Here is a 26557-nt window from a genome sequence, read left to right as displayed (position 1 = left end):
ACATGCTAAACACCTTCCTTACTAACATAGTAAGATTTACGATTTTAATTCTTTCTAAGAGTCATTTTGCTCAAGTGGATTACCACATCAACAATCCAAAATCACAACCCTTAAGTTTTATCGAAAAACTTAGTAAAAAAAAAATCAATTTTTTATTATTGAGATTAATCAAAGACAGCTATCGAACTTTCACCTAACTCCCAAATTTAAAATTAAAATTCAGAGTGAAAAATATTAATTTTCCAAAGCTTATAGAATTTTTTCCTCTACAACCCGAAGCATCATGTTTTTTTTATGATGGCAGGTGAGACCAAGGACTTCAATAAGGGTGAAATCCTTCCCGACTTACCAAGGCCAATGGGACTCTTAAAACATCGATAAAAATTGAAAGATTTGAATTTTATATAGGGTTCAACGGCTGAGATGGAAGAGAAATACAAGTGATCAATAAAATAAAAAGATTTTCAGAACCTTGGAGAGATCTCTAGGAAATATCATTTCATCACCGTCTTCGATAAATGTCCAGTCACGCAATCTTGGGAGTACAAATGAATTCCCTACGACAACACATGGCATGCGGAGCATTTGCTGCTTAACCATTCGTCGACCAGCTTAGTTACATTAAAGGCTAATTGATCAAACTTCTTAGTAGGAAACGTGCGTGCTTTGTTGCGAGGGAGGCGCGAACCAGCAAAGAAACAAATCAAAGAGCGAAAGTTAGAGAGAGAGAGATGGCTGGGGTGATGCCTCAGCGACCAACCCCAACCGTATCAACATCAACTAGTGGCGCTGCAGCTGGTCAGGCGCAGACCGCAATGTCTGCATCAATGGTGAACTCGTTTCGTGTTGCAGCTGTGGCGGATCGCTTGGCCATGCACGTTCGGACGGGACAGCGATCCGACCCTACCGAGTTCTTCAATCTCTGTCTCTCTCTAGCCAGGTTTGGTTGTAGTTATTGCTTCTGCCCTAGATCTCTCTCTCTCTCTCTCGCACACTCACACTCTCACACACTAATATTCTTCGATTTCTGTGTGGATAATCCGGATTGAGTGTCATTTTGATTTGCTAATAAATTAGTTTTTACGGATGTGATTTAGGGTATTAGAAGATCATGGATTGGTGCAATATATCCACTATGAAATTTAGATTTTTATTATTTATTTTTGTTTTCTTCCTTTTTCTGCTATAATGTCGTGTAGCGATTGTTTAAGGAAGATTTACTGCTTTTGTTTTGTGTAAACTGGCGATTCCTTGCTTGAAATTATTTCTCTGCATTAATTTTTCTTTGTGGTTTTGGTTTAATTTTGTTTCACCCGAGTTTTAGTTGTTTAGGGGTTTCTTGAACGATTTGATTTAGATTCTGATTCTGATTCTTGCATAAATGGACGCACCACAAGAAGTAAATGGAATTATACCTCGAAATGGTCTTGCTCTTTGTCAGGGATAAAGAAACCTAGACCCAATTAAGGGAAGATGCTCATTATCACCATATTCACTTGCTCTAAGTTTCAAATTTCAATTTGTTTTTTTTTTTTCTCGTGACGAGTAAGTGGGATAGGAAAAAGGGGTAAACTTAGTTATGCATTCCAAAGTGCCAGAAATTGAACGGTTGTGTTGGATATGTTGTAAGTTAAAAAATAAAGATCCACTTGAAATCACAATCAATGGATGAACAAAAATGAGGGGAGACAATGATACAGTGCTCCTAAAAACTCTAACTTTATGCTATTATCGATAAAAAGATTTGATGGATTTTTGAGATCTACAAGAGCTGTTTATGGACCTTTTACAAGATTTTGTTGTTTTAGTCCTCAAAACCATGTTGGTGGTCTAGTTAGAGTGTTAGCGATGGGGTTTACGGGTGCTTCAGTCATCGGAAGAATTATGCATTTGATATTTAGAAGGATGAGAGTAGTTTATTAGATATTTAAATTCATCTATTGGGTTTGATTTTTTTTATAAATAGTCTTTGTTAGAACTTGGCAAAGGATATTACTTTGCATTAGTGTATGAAATTTCCCTTGTAGCCTTTTAGTTCCTCTAAATTTTTTTTGGTTGGTGAGTGGACAAGCGTTTGGGTAAGATGCCTTTTTCTCAATTTCCCTCTAATATAATAGCTAAACTAATTTTTCTCTCTCAATTTGGCCCACCATTATTCTTGCGACATAGTTGGGAGTAACTCTTCCTTGTGTCACCTTGCTAGTCAGGTTTATCATGTTTCAATTTTTATTTTTTTGATGAGTGTAAATTTATTAACGAAGGAACATAATACAAAAGAGACTTACTAGGCGGTCGAGGTGAAACAAAAAACTCATAACGATCTACTAAAGTCTCCCATCGGAAGACAAAATCTTCATTGAAGACGCTCTTAAAATCAGGGTATAACTTACACACACAAAAAAAAAAAAAAACGAACGCCCCAAAATGTTTAGAGCAATCTCACTAAAGTTTTAGATCGCCCCTCCAAAAATTCTCCCCTTCTTTTCCAATTATATTCCCCAACAAATGGCAAAATGAACTAATCTCCACAAAATGTTCAATCTCTTAGAGAACTTGACAAATCCCAACTCAGAAAAAGAGAAAAATTAGTGTATGTAAGAACCCAAGCAATCCCAAATAGACAAAAAAAAATGCCTCCGTAAGATAGAGGACAACTCATAGTGTAATAAAACATGATCAACGGACTCACCATTGACTACTAGACAAAGATCACAACACTTAAGAGTCACAAAATCTCGAGAGATAAGCAGATCAAGCATGGGTAGTTTATTCAAAGTAGCAAGCCAAATGAAAAATCGAATCTTAGTAGGGCTTTCGAATCCCAAATAGTAGCCGAAGGGAATTGGTTAGGAAAGTTGTTGAGCTTTGTGAGTTCCTGGGCAAATGACTTAACAATGAAGTTTGCTCTTTTGGTATGGGTTCACTCCATCCTAACTTCTTCTTTGACATTCCTGTGAGCTCTGTCAATATTAGTCATTAAATCAACAATGTCCTGGATTTCCCAATCATTGAAACCTCTCCTGAATCCCAAATCCCACGTGGGCTCGTTTCCTTCAAGGTTCAGAAAGTTTGCCCAAGGCAAAATTTTCTTAGATGAAAGATTGAAGAGACATGTAATTGATTTCTTAAGGAGGAAGACTAAATGTCAGCAAAAGTCTATCCATTTAGAGCACTAGGTAGTGTGATAGATCATTCTTTGATAGGGGCTCCTCTCTTAGTAGTTGTTGCTCAAAAGATTACAATCATTGTATAATGGAAGCTTGCATTACCTTTCTTTATTTTCTAATATTGTTTTCCTTTTTTCCCGTGTAAAGACAGAGTAGCTTTCATTGGGACACCAAAATATTGAATCAAACCACCACTTTTTGTTTTTGGTGCTTGAAATAATACAAACACCATCAATGTCCCATGGGGAAAATTTCCATCAACATCAATATCGAAATGCAACTTGGAATATAAGACCACGAGCTTGAGGTTGGAAAGAATATGATAACTACTTGTAGAATATTGTTTTGTTGCAGAAGTGGATAAGGCCTTTAAAAGATATATAGTTCTTGAGCTAGGGCTCTAGTGATAGTCTAAACCATGCACAATGGACATTCCACCACTGTTCTTTCTTGTCCTCCTCGTTTTTCTCCCTTCTTATGGACTCAGGTTTGAACGGACTCATGAACTGACATTCCTTGTCTAACATCTGATTCATCAGGATATGTGCTCCAATTTGCTGATAGAATAGCTGATTGGGCGTAGAGTCCTACATATGGGCGATACAACGTGCTTTCCTTCTTTTTTCTTTGGTCGTCACTTCTTCATGCTTGACATGGTCCCTCACTTTATTAATGGCAGTTGGGGGGCCATGTGGCATCCCTCCTAGCATCCACCATGGCATCTTGGTTCTTGAATTTATAGAATTGTTTGGTTTATTACTTCTATTTGCTTTATCCTTGATCTCATTTCTTTGCTTTTCATTTCTAATTTCTTACACACATCTCTCTCTCTCCTTTTATAAAATTTTCGCAATTATATTTTGCATTTCCTATTTCAGATTTCATCTCCACACCTGAGTTTTGGTACTGAGTCAGTTGTTAGTCTGTTACTTCTTTTTATTTCTATGTTTTTACCTGTAGTTGATAGTTTGACTTGCTCTTAGTTGTATTATATTGGACCTGTTTTTGTGTTGTTGCTTGTATAACTTCATCCCAGTAGAACATAAGTCCACTAATGATGCTTGTGCTTTCAGATTCCCCTCACTCTGCCTTACCATGTTTTCCTTGATGATTACAGAGGTATTGATTATGCATTTGCAAACAATGAGGTTCCAGACAAAGCCCAAGATTTGCCACAATTATTGAAACAGGTAAGTTATGTTCTTATGAAAGTCTTCAAGTTCTGGAATTCTCACCTGTAGAGACTGATTTACAAATATGGTAATTTTTTTACTTAAAAATTGATATTTTTTTGGAAACAAGTTCAAATAACTTAAAGCATGTCTAGAAATTCTAATAATAATTACATATGAATAGTGTGTAATCACTTATGTGAAAATGTGGTGCTTTCTTAAAGTTCTTAAGGGTGTGTTTGATTGCACATGGAAAATAGGTGGGAAAGTCATTTTCAATGGAAAATCTCATTTCCTATGTGTTTGATTGATTTTTGGCATGAAAAATGATCTTTCACCCTCTTCCAAAAATCCAACAAAGTATGAATTTCACTTTCCCATCTAAACCCATGGGAAAATGAGACCTAACCCTAAAATCCTCCCCCCCCCTCTCCATCAAAACCTTAATCCTTTCTTCTTCTTCTTGAAAAACAACATTGTCCTCAAGGTTGAAATTTGAAAAATCATTATAGAATCTTCAAATCTCTTGTTGTCACAGTCAATTCTTCAAGTTTGGCCCTCTTCAAATCTTCACATGAATGCAATGTAGTTCTCAAATGGTTGCAAAACCAAAGACAACCACTTCAAGGGGGTTTCCATCCTTTAACCTTTACAACATTCTTGCTCTTAGAGGAATCCATAGCCTTTGGCTCAAGGAAGTGCTCTGATACGAAGTTGTAAATTAGATTGATAGAGAAGGAGAGAAGAGAGAAGATAGATGGAGAAGAGAGAAGGGATTAGGGAAAGAAAACGTGAGATTAGGGTTGATCAGCCCCTCTCATTATTTATATAGTTTTTTTCATAATTAAAAGATACTCCCATGCCTATACTACTAATCATTATGTTAGAACTCATCTAACATAAACATAACACATAACTTAGCCATTTCTACACACTTGTGACAAACTCCTGATCCTGAATGTCTGTTTAACATTGATTCATAGAACATGGCCATCATGCAATATTGGTTCCTGTGGTACCAGTTATGATCTGGTATGTTCCATGATGGGAAAATCAATTCTGACCTTTTTGTCCTATTTGATTATCATGCAATCTTATCATACATACATTGTTTCCTTCAAAAATCTGTTGCTTCAACTAATTATTTTTTTCGATATTTCAAGAATTATGATGATTTTTTATTTATGAACTGTTTTTGTGTGCTCATTAATATGCTGAAACTATCTTTTGACACTGGGTCATACTTTTTATTGGATATCTTACCCAATGTAGGTTTATCAACGCAAGAATGAATTCTTCCTTCAAGCTGCTATTATGGTGTTGATGATTTCTGTAAAGGTAATTCTTGTATGTGATTGAAATATTTGTTCTTGTAATCAAATAATGCAGTTTTCATGAACAATAGTGTGTTTTTGACCATTTAATATGTTTTGCATCTTGGCGTTATTTTGAAATAGTTATCTCCATTCTTGTTCACTATTTTAGTAATATTTTTAGGGGATCATGTAAAGGATTGTTTTGTTTATAATGATGGTCGTTTCAACACTGAACATAAGTTTCTGTAGGAAACTACATAAGTCTCATTCTCTTTAGTAAGCATAAGTAGATGTTAGAAGAAATTTACAAGTTGAAGGTTCTACATGAGTGAGAGGAAGGCCCAAAAGAATGTGGATTGAGATTGTGAAAGTGGATATGAACAAATGTTCAATAATAGGAGACATGACTCTGGATAGAGTAAAATGGAGGAGCGAGATTTGTTAAGCTGACCCCAAATCTTTGGGATAAGGCTTCGACAGTGATGTTGATTGCCTCTTCCTACCCTATAATAGAAGTCAAAAAATTCTGGTAAAATCTCGTGCTCCTTTTTTGTGGCTCTTTTCCATTATTCCAGAGTTATAGAGTTGGTGGTAGCAGTCAAACTCTTAATTCTGCTTTTGGTGAAGTATGCCCCCATGTAGGATTTAGGACCAATAAAAGGTGGGCCCTTGCTCACTCCAACTATTAGATGTGGGGTTCATATACTGTCAAATATTTGGAGTAAGGTCTAGATGATGATGAGAATTTGGTTGGATATTCACACAACAAGTGACAAACTTTGGAATGTTGGAGATTTATAATTAGGCTCAATGGGTAGTTTAGAAGATGCTGATAATCTTAACTCTGAAACTAAATGTTTTTCCTTAGAAATTTCTCGAACTTTTGTGAGAGAAGACAAAAATTTCCAATGAGTTTATTAAGATTGTTTAATTTTTGTCTACAAAAATAGTGCAAATGATATTGTGGGATTTCCAATTTTTTGTTGATGTTTTTTTTTTGACCCTGGTCCCCGGGTTTATACTTAGGATGAAAGAAAGTTTTATCAGGTTATCCACTTGTTGCTGGAGGTAGGGCAACAGCTTAGTGCAGTAATTAGCAATAATTCATTGATCTGTGATTGATGTAAACTATATGAACACACCCTGAGGCTGCAAAAAATACACGGTTAAGAAAAATGCTCAACCTTCTGATGGTAAAGGATTCTGGCTAAGCAGCAGTTATATTTTATTTTGATTATGAAGCACTAGTATTCCTGCCTAAAGAGCCTTGTTATTATGTTAGTCAACTATAGGCAGTTATAAGTTGGATGAGTTATACAACCATGTTATTGAAGCAGACTGCTACTTGCTTTCCAAATGCTGAAGTTGAAGTCTTCCTTTTGGTGGCATATTTGGGCTCCGTAAGTGCTGTCATTCCTAGGGAAGCTAACTTTATGGGGGTTAGGTTATTTAGTTGTGAAACCTTGTACTGTTATTGCTGAATGGGGGCTCAATAGCCTGTAATTCCACTTGAAGTGATGCATTTTTTTAATAATAAATGTTCTTTCCGATCACATTTCTTCGAGGACAAAAGATGTAGCTTTGGACAGAATTGAATGGAGGAACATGGTTCATTTAGCCGACCCCAAATCTTTGGATGAGGTTTTGATGATGATGAATTTTTTTTTTTCTAGTAGAAAAGAGGAACTCATTGTGAATGTTTACTGGAACTTTTAGAGTCAAAGCACTATTAGCAACACTTGTATGTTTGCTTCTCTGAATCTTATCAGTTTTGTAGTAATATTCCTTGGTTTTGCTTCACGTCAGCTGTTTATGGTGGTAATGTTTTTCTTTGTTAACATCTTTGTTAAAAATTTGTTTCCTTTTCATATCTAATACATGATCTGTCAAGATTAGTTAACTTAAGTGAGAATCTTTTTTTCTCCTTTGTGCTTCTAGCACAAATTTTCCCTAGGCCAATAGAGTTCAATAGGTATTGCTTACATATCTATCTATCTCTCTGCAAGAGATATTTTACTGATATTTTGTTTGCTTTGGTAGAATGCTTGTAAGAGTGGATGGTTTCTTGTTAAAGATGCGGACGAACTTATTAACTTAGCAAATGAGGTTCGTAAACATTTTTTTTCTCTATCTTTATGTTCTCTCCCTGGTCAGTCATTTCTATATTATGACTTTTGTACTAAAGGTGTCCTTAACTATATAATTTCTGGATATTTAGATAGGGAAGACCTTCTGTAACCCAGGGGATATCAGCATTGAACCAAGCAATCCTCCTCCCATTATTTCAAATATTTTGTCCAGGTATGAACTATCACATCTTGCTTTATAGAGCATTCTTTTGAACCTTACTAGTTTAAAATCTCAATTTGCTAATCGTTTACTTGTTTTTGTTTAATATATAAAATAGCTATTTTTCTACATTTCTGGGGTTTTTTTATTCATATAATATGTTTGGCATGAATAGACTGGAAGCTTATTAGTAAATGGTGCAAATTGTACTGGTGCTCAATCAGAGATTTACAAGTGACTGTTACACATTCTAATAGGGTGGTGGGTGGATTTTGGGAGGGGGGGGGGGTATAATATAGTACTTTCTGACAAGCCTGCAGTCATGATTATTTCATAGCACATATTCTTCCTTTATTTCTTGATGCTTGTCTTTACCAAGTGAGTCCTTTTTTTCACGTTTCTAAATTATGATTTCAACATGAAAGGATTATACATACATATTTATGGCTGTTTCAACACGTTCGATGTGAGTAACATTTGCTTTAATTTGAGAGATTTGCCCTTCATCACTGAATTGACATTGGGCTCTTTTTAAGTTATAGGAGACAGTAACTTCAGTGCAAATTTTATACAGCGCCCTGCTTTAGCATCCATGTTTTAGTGATTATACATGAACATGAATTAGATATTTTGTTTTGATATATAGAACATGCAATTTATTTAGGAAGTACAAATTGGACAAGTCTGGAATCATTGCATGTTTGACTTGACTTGATGTTTGCTATCATTTTTCCTGTATGTTCTTTATAATGTCTCTATTTGATTCATAGCTCAGTTAGTTGACAAATTGGAATGCAACCTTGGGGTCATGGGTTGAAGTCCAGCTTACCCATAAAAAATGTCTTGATTTTACAGGGATTCTTGAATTTTAATTACTCAGTTAATTGGGTAACCACTTGAAATTTTTTCTTTAATACTTTGCAGATTCTTTCCCCAAATGAAGATTGGTCGTGTACTTGCATCTCTTGAAGTCAAGGTTAGTTGGTTTTATTTTATAACTAAAAAAATTGGACTGCCCATTATTTATTTTTTCTGCTTAAAGGTGAACTTTGAAAGATTACCTAATGAAATTCATGAAATTTTGTCATGAAAATTTTGTAACCTTTGACATAATTATAATTTGGTTTTTTGAACTGTTTTTCTCTTCTCTTATGGAGCTTGACCTTGTTTTCCATTTGCTGGGCAATCCAGAAGGAGATGAATGGTCGAGCTTTTTAAGGGAAGGGGCATTCCCGGGTTTATGTTCTTTGGGTGCAAAGGGCAAACTATTTAAGGAGTTTAGCTGTCGTCTTTGAAGACAATGTTTTGATGGATATCCATTTGTATGGATGGTGGATGAACTTGTATTTCTTCTGCTTTCAAGTAATTTGTATGCCGCCCTCTCGACCTCTTCCTCTTTAGTATTTAATAAAATCTTTACATCTATTAAAGGGAAAAAAGGAGCCCAAATTGACTAATGGATGGGTCATCTATGGTCTGCAAAGCCATTATGTCCTCACCCTGGGGCTGTCCAGTTTGACAACTGCATTGCCATTTATACTGCTTTAAAAGCCATTTATACTGCTTTAAAAGACAAGTTGCATTTGAAGTGGTGCAGCTCATTTAGGATACATTTCATTTGTTTTTTTTTACTTGTTTCTGTTAGTATTTATGTTATTTCTGGATTTTTTAGAATTGTGAATCATTGAATGTTTTGATTAACCTTGTCCTTGTTTTGTAGCCTGGATTTGAGGCTTTTGTGGTTGATTTCCATATCCCCAAAAACACGGTGTCTGTTCCACACGAAAAAATTGTAAGCATCTCCAGTAGTCATTGATTTATCTGTAATCCAGTTTTTTTTATAGCTAATTCTGTTTCTTGACTCCATTGTTTTTGCAAAGCTCTAGAATAGAATAATTACATGTTGATTTGATTGACATAGAAATGTAAACATGTTTTTATTTTTTTATTTTTTATTATTATAAATATTTTGGATAGATAGTTTAATCACCAAAAAATTAGTTGTTTGCTAGTCAAGAAGATATTCCATCCTGTATTTTTCATAAGAGAAGCTCCAACAAAATTATGGTGGTAATTTTATTCCATACAGACTATTTATTTATGCAAGGGGTGTCGTTGGGAAGGTTGGCTTGATCAGGCTTGGATAAGGAAATTAAGCCCAGATCATCCAGGTTGTGCTACACAATTTTTAAGATGAACCGCATGGCTTGATCTTGGGGTGCAAGCTCATTGGACAGCCCAATCGACCTGTTTATTTATCTACCTAGTCATGTTTTAAAAATTAAAACTAGAAGACATTTTCAATGAATTGTAGCTGCAACAGATGGAAACTAGGGTTATATTTGTATCTCCTTATTGGATTATGTTTATAATTTTATCAGGTTAAATACTATAAGTTATTAGGGTTCAACACTCCACTTCTGTACTCTCTCCCTATACAAAAATTTATCGAAAAAAGTGCAAACATAGCCACCTGCCCACCACCACCACTCTCACCGCTGTTGAACCACCACTTCTCTGTTTCTTTCATGTGCAAATATCGCACAGTTGCCTTTCAACACTCCACTTCTCTACTGTGTGTGTGTGTGTGTGCGCATGGGTGTGTGTAAAACAATCCAACGAAGTTATACATGTCTGATTCTCTTGTTTAAATGTGCTTCCTATTTGTTTTTCTGTATACTTTCCTTCAAGTGAAAGAAGCTAATGGAAGTTATTTTTTTTGTTTGTTGTTGTTGTGGGGGTTCCTACAGAGGTTGTTTGTAGCTCAAACAGATAACATATCAACATCCTCTTGTATCATAAACCCATCCCAAGTGAAGTATGACTCATTTCCTATTCCCTCCAGTTTTGTTGAGTTAATTTATAGTATATTTATTTTGATCATCTTTGTTGGTCTTATGTTTGTAGCTTCTTATTAAATGGAAGGGGGGTAGAAAGAAGGACTAATGTTTCAATGGTTAGTGAAGTTCCTTCTTATTTTTTGATGATTTCATGCCAGCATTTTTTCTATAGGAAAATTTGGTGCAAATTGTATGGGGCTTTAGTTACTATTATTATTATTATATTCCATTTTTCTGGATCAGGACAATGGTCCGCAGTTTCCAACGGATGTGACTGCAATGCTCAAATATGGAACAAATCTTCTCCAGGCTATTGGGAACTTTACTGGTATGTTTGAGTACGAGCTTCTACATGTAGCTATCCTGGTTTTATTTCTTAATCTGCCTTTTGACCCATTGTTTCCGTTATCATTTTACAGGTAATTATATTATAGCCATAGCTTTTATGAGTGTACTACCATTCTCCAATAGACCAGAGTTACAAGATTATGTTCAACCTCTTGCCTCTGCACTTGAATTAGGTATGCAAGAAAAATCAATCCTCCTAAGGTTTGGGATAAACCAAAATGAGAAGCTAGGTTTTTTTTTTTCCACCTGAATTTGCTCCATATTTAATTAAAATAGTAAGATTTGAAAGGATATTCAGATTTGACTAACATACTAATTGGTCTTATTTGATCATAGATTCTGAGATAATTGAGGGCCCGTCACGCATATCACTTAATTGTCCTATAAGGTATGCTCTCATATCTTTTGCAAAAAACTTTTCTTTTCCATATCTTTTAAGTGATTGTTCACTTTTATAATTGTATTGGCTTCCACTTGACCTACATGTTTTTGGAATGTTTCTTTCCTACTATAGTTTCAATTTTCTGTAATGCATTATAGTAAAATCAGTAATGGATTTGATAAGTCTATGAACATGTTGAATCCTATGTTTACCTGGATGCTTCAAAATATGTGCTGCCCTAATCAGATACTTCATTTTAAGTGTATATGCCACTTCCATCACAACTTGAATGGACTCCTTCCTGCTGTTAATCCCTCGTGTCCATAAGTTATATGGTCTAATGTTCTTCTCAGTGTTAGAGAGTAAGAAACACAGTTGTTAATGTGCTTCACGAGAGGCTTTCACAAAAATAATGGTGTAATCTGTGCATTGGATAGGGTAAATGACTTGTCGTCCGACATTGCTAATCTCAAATCCTTGAACTAGACTGCAGATTAATGCAATTTTTAGGTTAAGCAAACGGTTTAGATGCTAGAGTGAACAAAAGGAGACGGTTGCCTTGATATCATACATTCTGATCTTTAGCACTGCCATCTTTAACCAACTTATTGAAATCAATAGGCAGGTATTTGGGATATTCCACTAAATCCATTCATGTCTTATATGGTCAAGACATATATGTTCTTTCTGACCACAATTTATTGGTATAAGACATCATTTGATAATATCCCGGCCTCCCTTGTACTCTTCTCATTATCCTTATTTATAAAATCTTTATACTTAAACAAAAAAAAAAAAAAATTGATGACAATGAAGGCCATAACACATGCTCCAGATACACATCAGTAGTGGCCCCTCAACATCATGAGTTTTTTGGATTCATCTTGATGACAATAGTGAGTAATATATATATATTTTTGTTCTCCTAAATGTAATATTTAAAATTTTTAATAGGAGGCTATGCAAACTATAGTAAGTGTTGAGAATCTAGCGTTCAGCTTCCCTAATGTTTCATTTTAATAAATTTGACTGTGCGAGCGTGTAAATGTTAATGTTTCTCCCAATGACTTGTGTTGCATTTTAGTATTTGTATATATAAGATTAAATATAAATTTACCTCAGTGATATCCTTTTAAAAATCATATGGGGTTTCTAAATCTCATGAATTAGTTGAAAACTGAAATCAACATGAAGCTGTTTTAACATTTTTACCAAATACACAGATAAGAATTCTATATGTGCTATAATTTACTGCTAGGCTCGCATAGGAGCTGATAAGTGATTGTTTGTGCAAATAACGGTGGTTAATTCTTTTGGTCCTTTCTGTTCCTTTTCTGGTAAAGGAGATGAAATTTAGATTTTTATTATACTCTCAATTTTCTGTCCCAAGGACATCCCTTTTTTTTTGTTGTTAATGCTGAGCTAATTGATCTGCCCTTTTCTGTTATTTTACAGCCTCAGACGTATTAAAACTCCAGTTAAAGGACATCTCTGCAAACACCATCAGGTGGGATTTCTACACTCAATCAGCAACATTTCCTTGTATTGGGAAGGTCCAGTCGACCTCCTATTCTCATTTCCTTTTTCTAATAAGATTCTATACATGTAAAAATAAGGAAGGAGAAATTAAGGTACATGTCATGTAGGTTCTCAAGGATCGTTTAGCAACATTATAACAGTGTCTATGTCAGATGCAGGAGTGGATCCACCTGTAGATGAGTCCGAAAACTCTGAGAACTTCTGTGCGGAAACTGGGAAGTAATTCTTATTTTCTGATTGATCTCATTCTTCAGTTTGGGATCTCCAATCAGGTCAAGTTTAGGCCTAGGTGAACTCTCAGATGAGGACCATCTGATGGTGTGTCTGACCCCTGTATTTTCATGACATGTCCCTCTTCGGTTGTTACACAGTCCTTACTTTCTTAGCTGATGGGAACCTTACACTGGCACCATTATTTATTTATTTACTTATTTATTCTTACTACTTGTGTGGATTATGTAGTGCTTTGATTATGAGAACTTTATTCAAATAAACTTAAGGCGGCCATCCTGGCGATGTCCTCATTGTAACCAGTCTGTCTGCTACACAGACGTACGCATCGATCAGAATATGGCTAGAGTAAGGTTTTTTTTTTTTGCTTTTTCTAGATTTGCATTAATCATAGAGGACTCTTCCCATTTGAATGAGCTCATTCTTTCTGGCTCAGGTATTGAGAGAGGTAGGAGAAAATGTTGTTGATGTGATTATCACAGCTGATGGATCCTGGAAGCCTGTCCAAGAAAGCGAAGACCAAACAAATCTACATGACAAGACCCTCAACCATGAGCAGCAAGATGGATCTGAGCAGTATGAATCTGCGGTGTTCTCCAACACTCAAGCTAATATTGTGGATCTTACCGTGTTAGGAACTGATGAGAATGATGCAATGGATACTTGTGAAACTGAAGATAGGAAACCTTTCAAGGATATTCTTCAAGATTATTCAGTTCCCTTGAATCTTAATGTGCCATCGGAAAACTATACATCTGAGGCTGTTCAAAATGATGCTCCTCCAATAGAAGATGATTTCTGGTCAGGAATTCTCTTCCCGGGTTCTGCCCTTCATGGGTCAGCAGCCCCTAGTGTTTCTGACTCTCCTTCCACCAATTTAATGATGACTCCTGTTCTAACTGATGCTGTTTCTCCTGTACTTAATCGACAACCTGTGGATGTGCGTCTGGCCACTCAGGCCGCAAGCTCTTTACCACAAAGTCAATTTTTGACTCCCAGTAATTTGCAGTTACAGCCAACTCAAGTTGGGAATTCTCTTATCAACAGTGAAATTGGGAGGCCATCAATACCTAGGCATGTCAGCAGAACACCAATAGCAATTCAGGCCCTTCCAGCTCAATCTCAAACACCCAATTCACATCAACGGCCACGAACGAGTTTAAATTCCTTGGTGCCCAATGGTGCCTCTCCAGTTACTTCTCAAACTCCTATGGCATCGCTTACTAATGGCTTCAGTGTGCCCGGTGGTGAAGCTGAAAGACAGCAACAGCTATCCAGATCAATTGTTAATTCTCTTCATACAGACATGGCTTCTTCATCGATGCAGCATCATTCAATGCCACAGGTTCGATTTGTTAGCGATTTCTCCTATAAAGATTTATGTCCATATAATATTATATGTAGTGCATATGTAAGTGGGCCATCAACCACCCCATCATTGTATTGTTTCATCTAAGATCTCCTAAATCAAATGTTAACTTGGTTGGATGGTCAAATGGCATCATCTAATCTGGTATATTTTTTGGTGTGGGACATAACCAGGTGAGACTCGTTAATGCTTGGTCCCTCTCCCTGCATGTGTAGCACTCACCATTGTGCAGAGAATGAAAACACGTTGGACCTTAGGATTAGATGGTACTCCAGTAGACTTGTGGCAGACTAACGGAGAAAAGTACCCTAATAACCTTGCATAAGAATAAATAAGAGATACAAGCTGCACAAACTATTGATGGTCCACATAAGGGATTGTTTGTATCTGTTTGCTAATTGTTGATGATGCATTCATATTTAAGTATGGGTTCCTTGGTGTATTTTGTTTGTAGATAAGGTAGTGCTAATCAATGAGATTTGAGAGTCAACACAAACCTTGAAGTATGGATGTTGGAGAGCTCCTTTGGACGCCAAGGGCTTCAGAAGTAGGGTGAAAACGGAGCATATGGGGTACAACTATATTTAGGACATATATAGAAGGTTCAATAAAGATTGATCACCAAGAAATTCCTCAAAATGACCATTTTCAGTATATTGGTTCTATTATCTGTAACGATGGTGAGATTTGGAGGATCTTATCAATAGATCTAGAGAGGTGTGCTTATGAGTTATGGGTGCTCTGTGATGATGCATCCTAATCCAACTAAAAGGAAGAAAAAAAATGTATGATGAGAATAAGACCAACTATGCTTTGTGGAGTTGAATGTTGGGCAATCGAAAAAACCATGCTCAAGGAAAATCATAGTAGAGATGAAGATGTTAAATCTCTACCATTATTACTTAGCTTCTTAGTTGACCCAGTTTGGGAACCTTAGGAGATCTGTTAGTTTCTTTTTGGATCATATGTAGTTCATTTTTCCAGTTTTATACGAATTTAGGTGAAATTGTTTACTCAGGGAAATTAAGACCAAAACTATTGTCCAATCATTCACATGTCCTCACTCAAGCACGATCACTTCTGTTAGTTTAACACCTTTTTTTTTTTTGTTTTTTTTGATAAGTGTAATATATTGAAAACGAGTGAAAAGAGATTACAAAGAGAAAGCCTCATAAGGGACAACAAGAAAAAGAAAAGCTAGATTGTTAGAGATTACATAAAGAATTCCATCTAAAAACAAAATCATCAAAAGTAATCCCCACGAATTCTATGTTCTGTACTTTACAATATTTTGTTTTTGACATTAACCTCCTCCCTTGCAGAACTGGGATCACCGAGACCACCCCTACATTCCAAGTCAACCAGTACAACAGGTTGTTGGCCTTCCAGCTAACCCAGCTGCTTACAGAGGTTCCTCTGGGCTTCTATCTGAACGTCAAAATTCCCAGCGTCTGCAAGCTCCAAACCAAAGGGTACCTCTATCCATGAGCCAGCCTACAATGATGCGACCCACTACTCATTTTTCTCCAGTGCCAATACAGCAAGGCGGAACACAAGGTGTCAGTGGTCAGGCATCAGGAAGCATGACGAGTCCATACAGTAGGTTTATGGTTCCTGGTCAGGCTCAGCGGGTTTCCCAGGTGGCAAGACCACCGCCAGCAGTACCAGTTCAACTCCAAGCACCTACTAGAACAGGAGGCTCCTCTTACCCTGCAACCATCGATGGGCTTAGAACATCAATGGGAGAACAGATGGTGCAATCCATGTCAGGGGTTGATGACTTGGTAGAATTGCCATCGGAGCAGAACTGGCAGCCCACAGGGCGGATGAGAGGAAGCTTGTCTGGTCGGGCTTACTCTGCCGCTCTTAACCAGTTCATGATTCAACCAACACAACCGGCTCAAGCTGCAAGGGTACCACCTGATCTGACTTCAGCTCCCAGTGTTCCATCACAGCTGCAGGTGCTCATTGCGAATAACGTTAATGCTCATGGACCACCACCACCACTGCAACAGTCTTACCCAAGGACTGTTGATACAACTGGTAGGCCCGGGAGCTTGGGCTTTCTACCTAAATGATCACTAGATATGCATGCATAACTACTGCTTGTTGTCTGTCGTGTGGGCAGTCATTTTTGAGTTGGGTCATCACCATCTTGTAAAGTTAGTTATGTGTAGGTGGGGGATGTATAGCCATAGGTGAGTGCAGTTTCCACAATTGTTGTCAACCTTCTTTCTTTTTCATTTGTTGTCAGCTTTCTTTCTTTTTCTTTTTTGGGTTAGAAAACTAGGAGACATGCCTTTGAAAAAGAAAATGTGATATGCACAGCTCATATACAAGGCAATCAGAATCATTGAATTACTTTTATATATTAAAAATTAAAAAAATATATTAAAAAAGAGGTACTTCGCTTCCCAACGAGGACTTTTTAGTGAAAAAGAATTAACAATTTTTCTTCATTTGCATCTTCTTCACTTCTTCCTTCATTTTAGGCACTTCTTTGAAGATGCCTTGCACAAAATATGGAATGCCTAATGCACCTCAATAAAGAAAATCAAAAGGGACCAAAAAAAAATAAAAAATTGAATAGTACTTTTAATTTAGCATTTTTTAGCGGTCTCAAAAAAAGAAAAGAAAAAAAAAAGACACAAATCCAATCCCTGAATATTGCAATTCGACTCAAAACAGCCAAGCCAACAAACCATCCAAACTATATAATAAAAACAAAAATAGGCACAAATTTGTGCAGAGGAAGTATTTAGTACTCCCATTTCTTCATCTCCAAGCCATCGGGAGCACTGCCCTCCACCTTCTTTGAACCCACTTCTTCCCAGTTTGTTGAAAGAACTGTCCCGTTTGACTCCACCTGTAATATGATACCAATAAGGAAACAATTATTAAGATATACATATTTTTTAAATAGCTCCTTTGGCAAATGAAACAGCCTTAGCAAATGAAATTGGAATTTGCTAAAACTCACAAAACTTGCGCTGGGTATTATTATTTAAAAAAAAATTATTATTATAGTGTTTATGTGTGTCGTGTTATAACTACTACAACAATGGTGCAGGTGATATTGTTTGTTTCTTTTCCTTCTTGTTCTTTGTGAGGCTTTCTTGGCCTCCTTGTATTCTGTTTTCCTCTTTGCAATATATTATACTTATTAAAAAAAAAAAATGGTGCAGGTGATATGGCTCCTTAGCAAAAGAAAATTAGCTTGCACAAGTTGCATGTATATGGGACAAGGGGCAACCTCATTTGACAACCTTTGCCCCATATGGTTTAGAAGTTTCAGAATGGACTGATTTATTCCGAAACCTCTAACCCCATAAAAAGTGGTTTACAATTTGACAATAAAAATTGACGGTACATGATTAATCAATTTATAAACCACTTTCGATGGGGTTAGAAGTTTTAGAATGGGCTGATCTCCTTACTCTCACAAAAAATCCACACCATTCCGCAACTGAGCATTCTTCTACAATCTAATATAGTAGAAATGCAAGGGAGCAATTTGTCTTACAAAAGATTTGCTCATGGCCCTCCTTGTGTCCTCGTCGGCATCTTGGTATATTTCACGAAAAAGTTTGTTCACAGCAGCATCTCCTTCAAGTTTCTCTTCTTTCTCCTGAAAGTCCGATCAACGTTATCTCAAACCAACCGATAAATTGAATAATAACTAGCTTTAATGAAGTAAAGCCATGAAAATGTCCTCTTCCTAAAAATGAAGATGACCTCACATACAAGCTATTAAGTTGTGGACAAACCTCTTTCTTCAATTGGGCTACCAACTTATCCCAATCAACAGCACTTGATTTTGAAGATGGATATATTTGTTTTTTACGTTCAAGACCTGTTAAGTTCAAAGGTATGCTAAATTATCAGTTTCCAAACATCAGACGAAGAGCATACGTGGTATAGACAGTTTTTCCCATCAGTAACTACAAGTGCTATAATTGAGACTAGCATTGAAGTCAAACGATTTTGGAATAATCAGAAAGAACAAGGTATGTGGGGCATAAATTTAGCACGAACACCCAGGAGGAATGGGCAGTAAAAATTGATGGTCTAAAACTACTCTGAGGTAATCACTACCATGATCATGAGCCTATATTATACAATATGGATGAAGAGAATAAGGAATATGTTGCCCACTAGATGGTTCAAGTGGGGACGTGCTTTTAGAGTGCAACGTGACATATGCATTCCAACCAAAACAAAATTTTTATAAGACAACAATAAGACCAGCAATGCTTGGAGCTGAATATTAGCAATGAACAAGCATCGTGTCAATAAATTGCACATAGAATGTCGTCCAAGATGATTTGGGCATATTCAACAAAAATTGATTACTGTCCGAGTGAGAAAAAAATATTCAAGTTGAAGATTCTAAAAGAGCAAGAGGAAGACCCAAAAGGAGTAAATAGAGATGGTGAAAGCAATATACACACACTTTTAATAAAAGAAGATGTGGCTCTGGATAGAGTGGAATGAAGGAATGATTTGTTCAGCTGACCCCAAATCTTTGGGACAAGGCTTCGAATAGGGTGGTAGACTGAAATTTATGGAATGAAGTTAACTCAGCAAATGGGTTTAGGGACCATACCATATCAAGTAACAAGTAAACCATAGTTTAACAAATATTTTATGTGAAGATCAAATGCAAGAAATAGTTCTTGCATTTTGAATGGGAACTCAAACATAAATCAGTTTAAGCAACTACTATCAATGAGAATAAAGACGGTGACATTTAAAATCAAAGGAAACAAAGCATGAAACCATAATGCTATATATACAAAAGCATAGCTGAACCAAAGCGAAATTTCAGAGCATAAATCAAGTGCAGAGGTGCACATGCACATGCTTGCATCGACTAAGGTTGGGCACCACAAAACATGATCACACATTAAACTTGTAACAATTAACCCTATCAGGAGAGCACATAAATTAAACAAGAATTACCTACCTGGTGATGATATACTTATCTTCTGTGGAACTGTATTTTCACTAGAAAATTCCAGAGATGTCCAGTTGAGAGCTTCAACTTTCACAAGGCGAACTTCAATTTTGGTAGACATAACTTCGTATCTGCAGTTTTCAGGTTTTATCTGCTTTTCACAAAACCAACCACCGAACACCAAAAGCAAAATGATTAAGCCATCCAAATTACAACCAGAATAAGTGCCATAAAAAAGATATGCTCATAAACCACTAAGGAAGTTGGAGTGGTAAAGAAGAGAAAAATGCAGGAGACACATTACACAACCTAAAGAGAAGAATGCTTTTGACATTCAAGACTAAATACACATGTAATGATAGCTTTTGATATGTTATGTCAGCTGTCCTGTGTTTTCTAGAAGAGTTGGTAAGAAATACTACTATACTAGAACAAAAAAATATTCAGATAAAAACAGAGGTATAGGTAGACAATGCTAATAAATCAACTGTGCGCCAAACATGAAGAATCCCTCTATGCATGACAAGTAAACGATTACAAAATTGCCTATTCAAAATGAATGCCCAAGACCAGTAGTACCTTTCCAAATAAGCGAGGTTGAAAATGATAAGAATCTTCACCTGGGATATCAATTGTAACACTTATCTGCAAGGTAATCACATAAGCTTATTAGCCCAATAATAATCTTGAGATCAAGTTGCAAAATCAATGAGTGCAAATTAATAAAGCATGATATGAATTGTTTGAAGGGAGAAACATACTATCTGTTCACCAAAGTCAACAGTCACATTTTTAGCTGGTATGCCCTTCGCAAATATCGTCACAACTACTTCCTCTGGCTTCTGGTAGTATTCATGCCTGTGTGACCATCATGGACATCACAAATGTAAAGACTCTGAGCAACCGGTATGATTGGAAACCATTAAAATGTTATGGCTTTTTTCCCCCAATTTTGAAATACTGAAATGGGAAAAGGCAAACTACCTGTATTTTGGTTTTGGCAAAGTTGACACTGTAGGCTGATGGGATATATCATTTGTCAGCTTACCATTTGTTACAGTTGTGGCGGTTAAATTTGATGAATAAGATGGAAGGGATTCAGAAGTTGGTGGGGTGTTGTGCATCAATTGTTCTGGTAGATCAGCAGTTTCCTCTGAATTAACAAAACAAAAGCTATCAAGATAATAGAAAATATAAAAAACCAAAACATGACATAGTGAAAATTACAAACTAAGAACACATCTACCTCTAAAGGACTGGTTACCAGAACCAATGATCACCATGAAGAAAACTTCATGAAGTTACAATAAATTGGGGCAAATGTTTGTATGGAGTATAAAACAGCATTTGGGTGTTTTTTTATTCCATGCACGTGGAGGACAGGGCCAGGGGGGGACCTTTTTTTTTTTTTCTTTTCTTTTCTTCTCTTTTCAATGTTCGACAACAGCTATACCAGCCAAAATCATGGCAGATTTCCTCAGGCAGCATCACTTAATGAATCCAATCGGGTTGGTCTCAAACTTGGCTGGTTAACTGAGCAGCTCAAATAAAATTTTATTTTGGAAGTGCCTTTTAAACAAATCACTACAAAATGGAGAACTATAGATCCATTCGTAGAGGTTGAGATCAAGATCTTACAGTTGGGTATCATATGGCCAGGAAGGTACTACCCACATGAAAATGTGAAAAAGAAATGGCCTCTAAAATTTAGAATTGACAACAAAGAAAACTGGAATAAACAAGCATTCAACCAATAAAGTTACATAAAGTATATAGGAGGATACGCGTAGTTGATCACAATACATGTTCAACCAAGTACAGCTCCATTTCAATCTAAGAAGTGCCAATCCATCCTAAATGGCCTCTAGAAATCCAATCAACAACATTTATCTCTAACAACCAACATTTATAAGTCAAAGACAACAATATGCAGCCAGCATAAGTAACCAGGTCTAATAAAGTGTCATGATATAGTATCGGTTCATCAATTACAAGTGAAAAGATTTAACAGTTGTGGTGTGCTAGATGTCATAGACAAACCACAAAGAATATAAATGGTAAAAGATCCAGCTTACTTCTAAAACATGTGGAGCATATAGTGATCTGAATGAAACAATAATTCTTATCCAATAACTGAAGCGATGAATTTATATTACAAGAAAATACGAACCTGCAATGCGTTCATCACATTCTCTAATAAAGTTGGTGAATCTTGACTCACTAGGTGCCAAGGAAGCACCTGCTTCAAGGGCTGCCTTGGCAGTCTGAAACTCCTCCAGCTTAATACATGCAGCACTGTAGACATCAATGAAACCTTGTGATATAAAATCATTTAAGTGATATGAAGAGAATAGTGTCACTGACAATCAGAATCATGGTAATCTAGAGAAAGGAAAAAAAGAGTTAATATGGAAGCCAAATTTTCATTAGCATAAAGCTTGGATATTTTTGAAATAAGACTTTGGAGATGATAAAAACAATAAACATCAACATAGCATAGCAGATCATAAAATGTGAAACAAGGTGTTATGATAGAACAATTAAAAATATGATTTCATCAGACTAGGTATCTGGAGGACTTAAATCACTCATACCTTAACCCTAAAGCAATGTTTGGGAATTTGAAAAGTGGGGCCCCCAGGGTTGATTTTAGTACTGCCACTTGGCCAGTTTGGAAATGCCATGTGTTGGCTCTATTTCTTCTTCTTTTTTTGGGTCTTTAGCACCCACTTTCTGGTTCAAAATTTCTGTTTTGGAAGACATTTAAAATCTGAAGTTCTGAACCAACAAGTGTGAACCCTGCTAACTCAAATTACTAGATTCTAGAACATGCCCTAAAGTTCAACCATAGGTAGTAATCACAACAGATATGAAGGAAATCTCTAACCAAAGAAGTTTTTCATTCCAAAATTGTAAAAGCAGACGGACTACACCAAACCAACTAGACATGAACCTGAAATAACATAAAAGCAAGATCTACCATGCCATAGTGGTAACAAGCAGACACAAACCCATTGATTAAATTGTAAATGAGCTTTTGGACATTATTGCAGATGAAGGTTTGGACATTTATATGGAACCCTCTACCCAAATCCTACCCAACAAACTCAACTAATTCATAAAGCTGAAACATAAGCAGATATATATCATATCAAAATAATATAAGGTCCTCACCCCTTACGCAAGTATGCTTTAGCCATCGAAGGATCCAACTCTATTGCTCTGTTTGCATCAGCAACTGCCTCTGCTCATAAAATGCGCATGGATGAACAATCAATTTTAGCAACCAAATGATAAACATGGTAATGAGGAACAAATTCTAATTATTATCAAGTAGATATTAGTAACTAGAAGTCTATGTGATGCAAATCTTAACTAGCCAAGAACCAGGCTATAATATTTGGGAAAAGAGAAGAGAAAGAAGCAATACCTAAATAAACAATGATATATTTCAAAATGTATCACTAAAAAGTAACTCTTGCAGAGTTCAGGTTTCACTGGAAGTGTTCGAAGTGGAAGATCTTGAGACAACATGTTAAAGGTTTCTATTCTGTAATCTATTTAATGGCTTTTATTATTTTGTTAATGGCTTCAACTTGTAATTAACTCCTGCAACCAAAAATCCCTTCCTCAAGTCCTCTGTTTTCTTCAGAAAACCACAGATGTGGTTGAGTTTCTCCTTCTAACTCCTTGTAGCTTAACCATGAGCCTCCCGTCCCTTCCACAGGCCCACAACCATCATTCATTGTCTACATGAAAGAAGGGAATAGCCGAGATTCACCCAATAAGAACAAAGATAAACTCAATCTCCCAATCATTGAAGCTTCTTTTGAAACTAAAATCCCAAGAAAGATCACCCCAATTCAAAACATAAATCTAATTATAGGACTAAAGGACTAGGGAATTATGACATAAAGGGGCGAGCATCCTCACAAGAGATCCTCCCAAAAGCGGGCCCTAGAGGCTAGAACCCTTCCTAATCATAAAAGCTATCTTGGTGCAAAACTCCTACAAGATCTTAAGAATACCTTTCCAAACCCCATATCAAAATTCTACAAAAAAAAATCATCATCTATACCTTTACCAAAATTTGTTTGGCAACATGAATCCTATTTTGTCTTCCTTCAAACCCAATGCAAGATTAGTGCTCACATAAAAGCAGAATTCTACATCTAACAATACAAGCAAACTATTGCAATCCAATAAAGCAGTTACATAAAGATTTCCACTTTCATTATCTCAATCCATGCACTTTTGGGATTTCTTTCACTCTTTTAGAATCTTCAACTTGTATATTAAGATATAAAAAAATTTTAAACCAGAAAAAAACTCTAATCCAGAACAAAGAAACTACAGCAACAAAAAAAAAAACAAAAAACCCTAAAGATCTCAATAAGAATCCTTGAAGTTTACAGAACAGTAATGAAGGTGAGAGAGGGGTAGAGACTTCTACATCTAGCAATACAAGCAAACTACTGCAATCCAATAGAGCAGTAAATTTACATAAAGATTTCTGCTTTCATTATCTCAATCCACGTTCTTTTGGGATTTCTTTCATTCTTTTAGACTCTTCAACTTGTATATTAAGATATAAAACAGTTTGTTAGGACCTATTTTAGTTAGATTTTATTTCTATTTCTATTAGGATTCTATCGGTGGGATTAATTATTGATTTAGTAGGTATTTGATTTGAATAGGTATTTTAGTAAGAGTAGAATTAGTAAGTTATTAGGATTATGACACTTTATTTATAAAAGGATATAATTCCATTATCAACTAATGAAGAAAAAAAGAAGGATCTATGTTTTTACACAAGCCGGTGTGTTGAGCACTCGAGATCGCCCTTTCTCTCGTTTGAGTGGGCACGTTAGGAACTGCGTTCCTAACAATTGGTATCAGAGCGGTTTTTATTGAGGAATGCCAAAGAGAAAAAAGGGGAAAAAAAAAGAAACCATCAAAACTTGAAATCATGGATGAACGTGTGGCCCGGTTTGAAGGATCTATGGAAAACATGCAATCCATTCTTGCAGCCATGCAACAGACTTTAGAGAAGGATCGGGAGCAGATACGACAACTAATTGAGCGTCTATCTATACAAAACACCCACCTGCACATCATCTTCCTGATTGTACGGTTAAATCTGTTGATGGAGAATCAAGTGTAGGTAATCGTGATGTGCTGATTGAAGACCATGTTCTAAATTGAGTGCAAGAAGACCGGTTTGAAGGTTGAGTTCAAACAAGGTACGCAAGAATCAATTTTTCAAAATTTGATGGGCTCGAACCTCTTGACTTCATCTACAAAGCGGAACAATTTTTTGCTTACCATCATACTGCTGAACATGAAAAACTCTATTGGCTTCTTTCCATATGGAAGCCGTAGCTTTGACGTGGTATCAGTGGTATAGCCGCACTCATACGCATTCTAAATGGAGGGATATGACATCAGCTATGCTAAACCATTTTGGACCTGTGGATTTCGAAAATTTGGACAGTTTGCCCACCAAGATGAAGCAAGGGGCTTCAACTGTTGCAGGTTATTGAGAAGAATTTGAAAATTTGGCCAATCAAGTTGAACGATGGTTGATCGTGCATTGATGGGAACCTTTATTCAAGGCTTACGCAATGAAATTAGTCAAGAAGTACTAATGTTTAGGCTATTGATCTCTAAGAAGCCATGGTACTGGCAAGGCAACAAGAAGAGAAATTGTTCCGACTTGAACATGTAGATCAACCAATGTTGGGATTGGTTACCAATGGCCAAATACACACCAAAAATCCTCTTGAGATGAAAACAACACCCGCACGACGAGACAGGATTATGCTTTAATTGCAACAAACATTACATTCTAGGCGATGTAAAAAAGATGTAAATATATTTGTTAGAAGGACGGGATGAGGTGGACGACGAAAATAGTCCAATTGAAATTGCTTTTCCACCATGAAGACATGGTCATTTTAGAGGGGCATGGTCATTTTAGAGGGGCATTGTTAGGACTCTATTTTAGTTAGATTTTATTTCTATTTCTATTAGGATTCTATCGGTATAATTAATTGATTTAGTAGGTATTTGATTTGAGTACGTATTAGGATTACGACTCTTTATTTGATGTAATCCCTTTATCAATTAATGAAGAATATTTGTTTAAATCAATCCTTGGTGTGTTGAGCATTCGAGATCGCCCTTTCTCTCGTCTGAGTGGGCACGTTAGGACCTAGGTTCCTAACACAGTTTTAAACCAGAAAAAAAAAAATCCAATCAAGAACAAAATAAAAAATAAAAAAATACTACTACTACAAAAAAACTAAAGATCTCAATAAGAATCCTTGACTTTTACAGAACTCGAACACAGAACAGTAATGAAGCTGAAAGAGGAGTAGATTTAGATACCAGTGTAATTCTTGATCTTGATGTTGGCTTGAGAGCGATCTGCAAATAGATCTGCATTCTTAGGATCCATGTCGATAGCCTGCGTGTAAAGATCGATTGCGAGCTCGAAATTATCGTCTACAAAGGCCTCTTTCGCCTTCTTTTCGTGATCGGTCGCCATTAGAGATAGAGAATCGATTGTGAGTAGAGCAAAGAATTAGCTTTGCTTTTATAATTTAGGGTGAGAGAGAACAAGGAATAGAGGGAAAAGAATAGAGAAGAAGTTTAAAAGACTACGCTTTGTGAGGTTTCTGGATATTTCTAATTTCTTCGAAACCATGAACGACGAAGACCTGGTTGGGTTGACTCGTAGGATAAGTTTATGACTTGTGAGTAATTATCCACTACTCCTGGAAGCCAGATTGCAAACTCGATTCCAATTATTTATAGACATAAAGACAGAATCTAAGCTGGGTTAATAACTTTAAATCGTTGACTTTGACTAGGCAGATCTTGCAAACAAGATCGGATAAAAACTCTTAAAAAAATTGTTTGATATGTGATATTGACCATCCATT

General features: G+C 36.2%; 2 protein-coding genes across 3 annotated transcripts; one reads left to right on the top strand and one right to left on the bottom strand.

Annotated features, from left to right (window-relative positions):
- Positions 1-574: 574 nt before the first annotated feature.
- Positions 575-17519, top strand: LOC147389867 (uncharacterized). 2 transcript variants are annotated; one of them, XM_086419268.1, is made up of 16 exons: positions 575-940; positions 4285-4357; positions 5612-5677; positions 7696-7761; positions 7874-7956; positions 8869-8920; positions 9665-9736; positions 10695-10762; positions 10852-10900; positions 11028-11112; positions 11204-11305; positions 11469-11520; positions 12970-13021; positions 13516-13632; positions 13721-14629; positions 15976-17519. In XM_086419268.1, the coding sequence occupies exons 1-16, from the start codon at positions 732-734 to the stop codon at positions 16729-16731; spliced, it is 2811 nt and encodes a 936-aa protein (XP_086275394.1). In that variant the 5' UTR covers positions 575-731; the 3' UTR covers positions 16732-17519. The 2 variants fall into 2 exon arrangements, with proteins under 2 accessions (XP_086275394.1, XP_086275395.1); XM_086419269.1 differs by lacking the exons at positions 575-940; positions 4285-4357; positions 5612-5677; positions 7696-7761; positions 7874-7956 and adding an exon at positions 9136-9306 and having other exon boundaries at positions 8881-8920.
- LOC147389866 (protein SGT1 homolog B-like) lies at positions 17229-26304 on the bottom strand. Its single transcript, XM_086419270.1, has 10 exons — positions 26001-26304; positions 22785-22854; positions 21781-21905; positions 20595-20763; positions 20372-20468; positions 20190-20255; positions 19620-19761; positions 18421-18506; positions 18177-18281; positions 17229-17519 (listed from the first exon to the last, which is right to left on the bottom strand). The coding sequence occupies exons 1-10, from the start codon at positions 26158-26160 to the stop codon at positions 17412-17414; spliced, it is 1128 nt and encodes a 375-aa protein (XP_086275396.1). The 5' UTR covers positions 26161-26304; the 3' UTR covers positions 17229-17411.
- Positions 26305-26557: the final 253 nt, after the last annotated feature.

The sequence above is a fragment of the Akebia trifoliata genome, chromosome 12 (genome assembly GCF_017979445.1).
Source record: "Akebia trifoliata isolate Shusen 1 chromosome 12, ASM1797944v1, whole genome shotgun sequence".
Classification (NCBI taxonomy): Eukaryota; Viridiplantae; Streptophyta; class Magnoliopsida; order Ranunculales; family Lardizabalaceae; genus Akebia; species Akebia trifoliata.
This window is presented reverse-complemented; position numbering and strand designations above follow the sequence as displayed.

What these genes read in the sequence shown, in the direction of transcription:
- LOC147389866 (XM_086419270.1), bottom strand. Translation starts at nt 26,160, where the DNA reads ATGGCGACCGATCACGAAAAGAAGGCGAAAGAGGCCTTTGTAGACGAT. An exon ending in AAAGCATACTTGCGTAAGGG is followed by an intron (nt 21,906 to 22,784) that starts GTGAGGACCTTA and finishes TGATGTCTACAG; the next exon opens with TGCTGCATGTATTAAGCTGG. An exon ending in AACCTCGCTTATTTGGAAAG is followed by an intron (nt 19,762 to 20,189) that starts GTACTACTGGTC and finishes TGTGAAAAGCAG; the next exon opens with ATAAAACCTGAAAACTGCAG.
- LOC147389867 (XM_086419268.1), top strand. Translation starts at nt 732, where the DNA reads ATGGCTGGGGTGATGCCTCAGCGACCAACCCCAACCGTATCAACATCA. An exon ending in TTATTAACTTAGCAAATGAG is followed by an intron (nt 7,762 to 7,873) that starts GTTCGTAAACAT and finishes CTGGATATTTAG; the next exon opens with ATAGGGAAGACCTTCTGTAA. An exon ending in TTGCATCTCTTGAAGTCAAG is followed by an intron (nt 8,921 to 9,664) that starts GTTAGTTGGTTT and finishes CTTGTTTTGTAG; the next exon opens with CCTGGATTTGAGGCTTTTGT.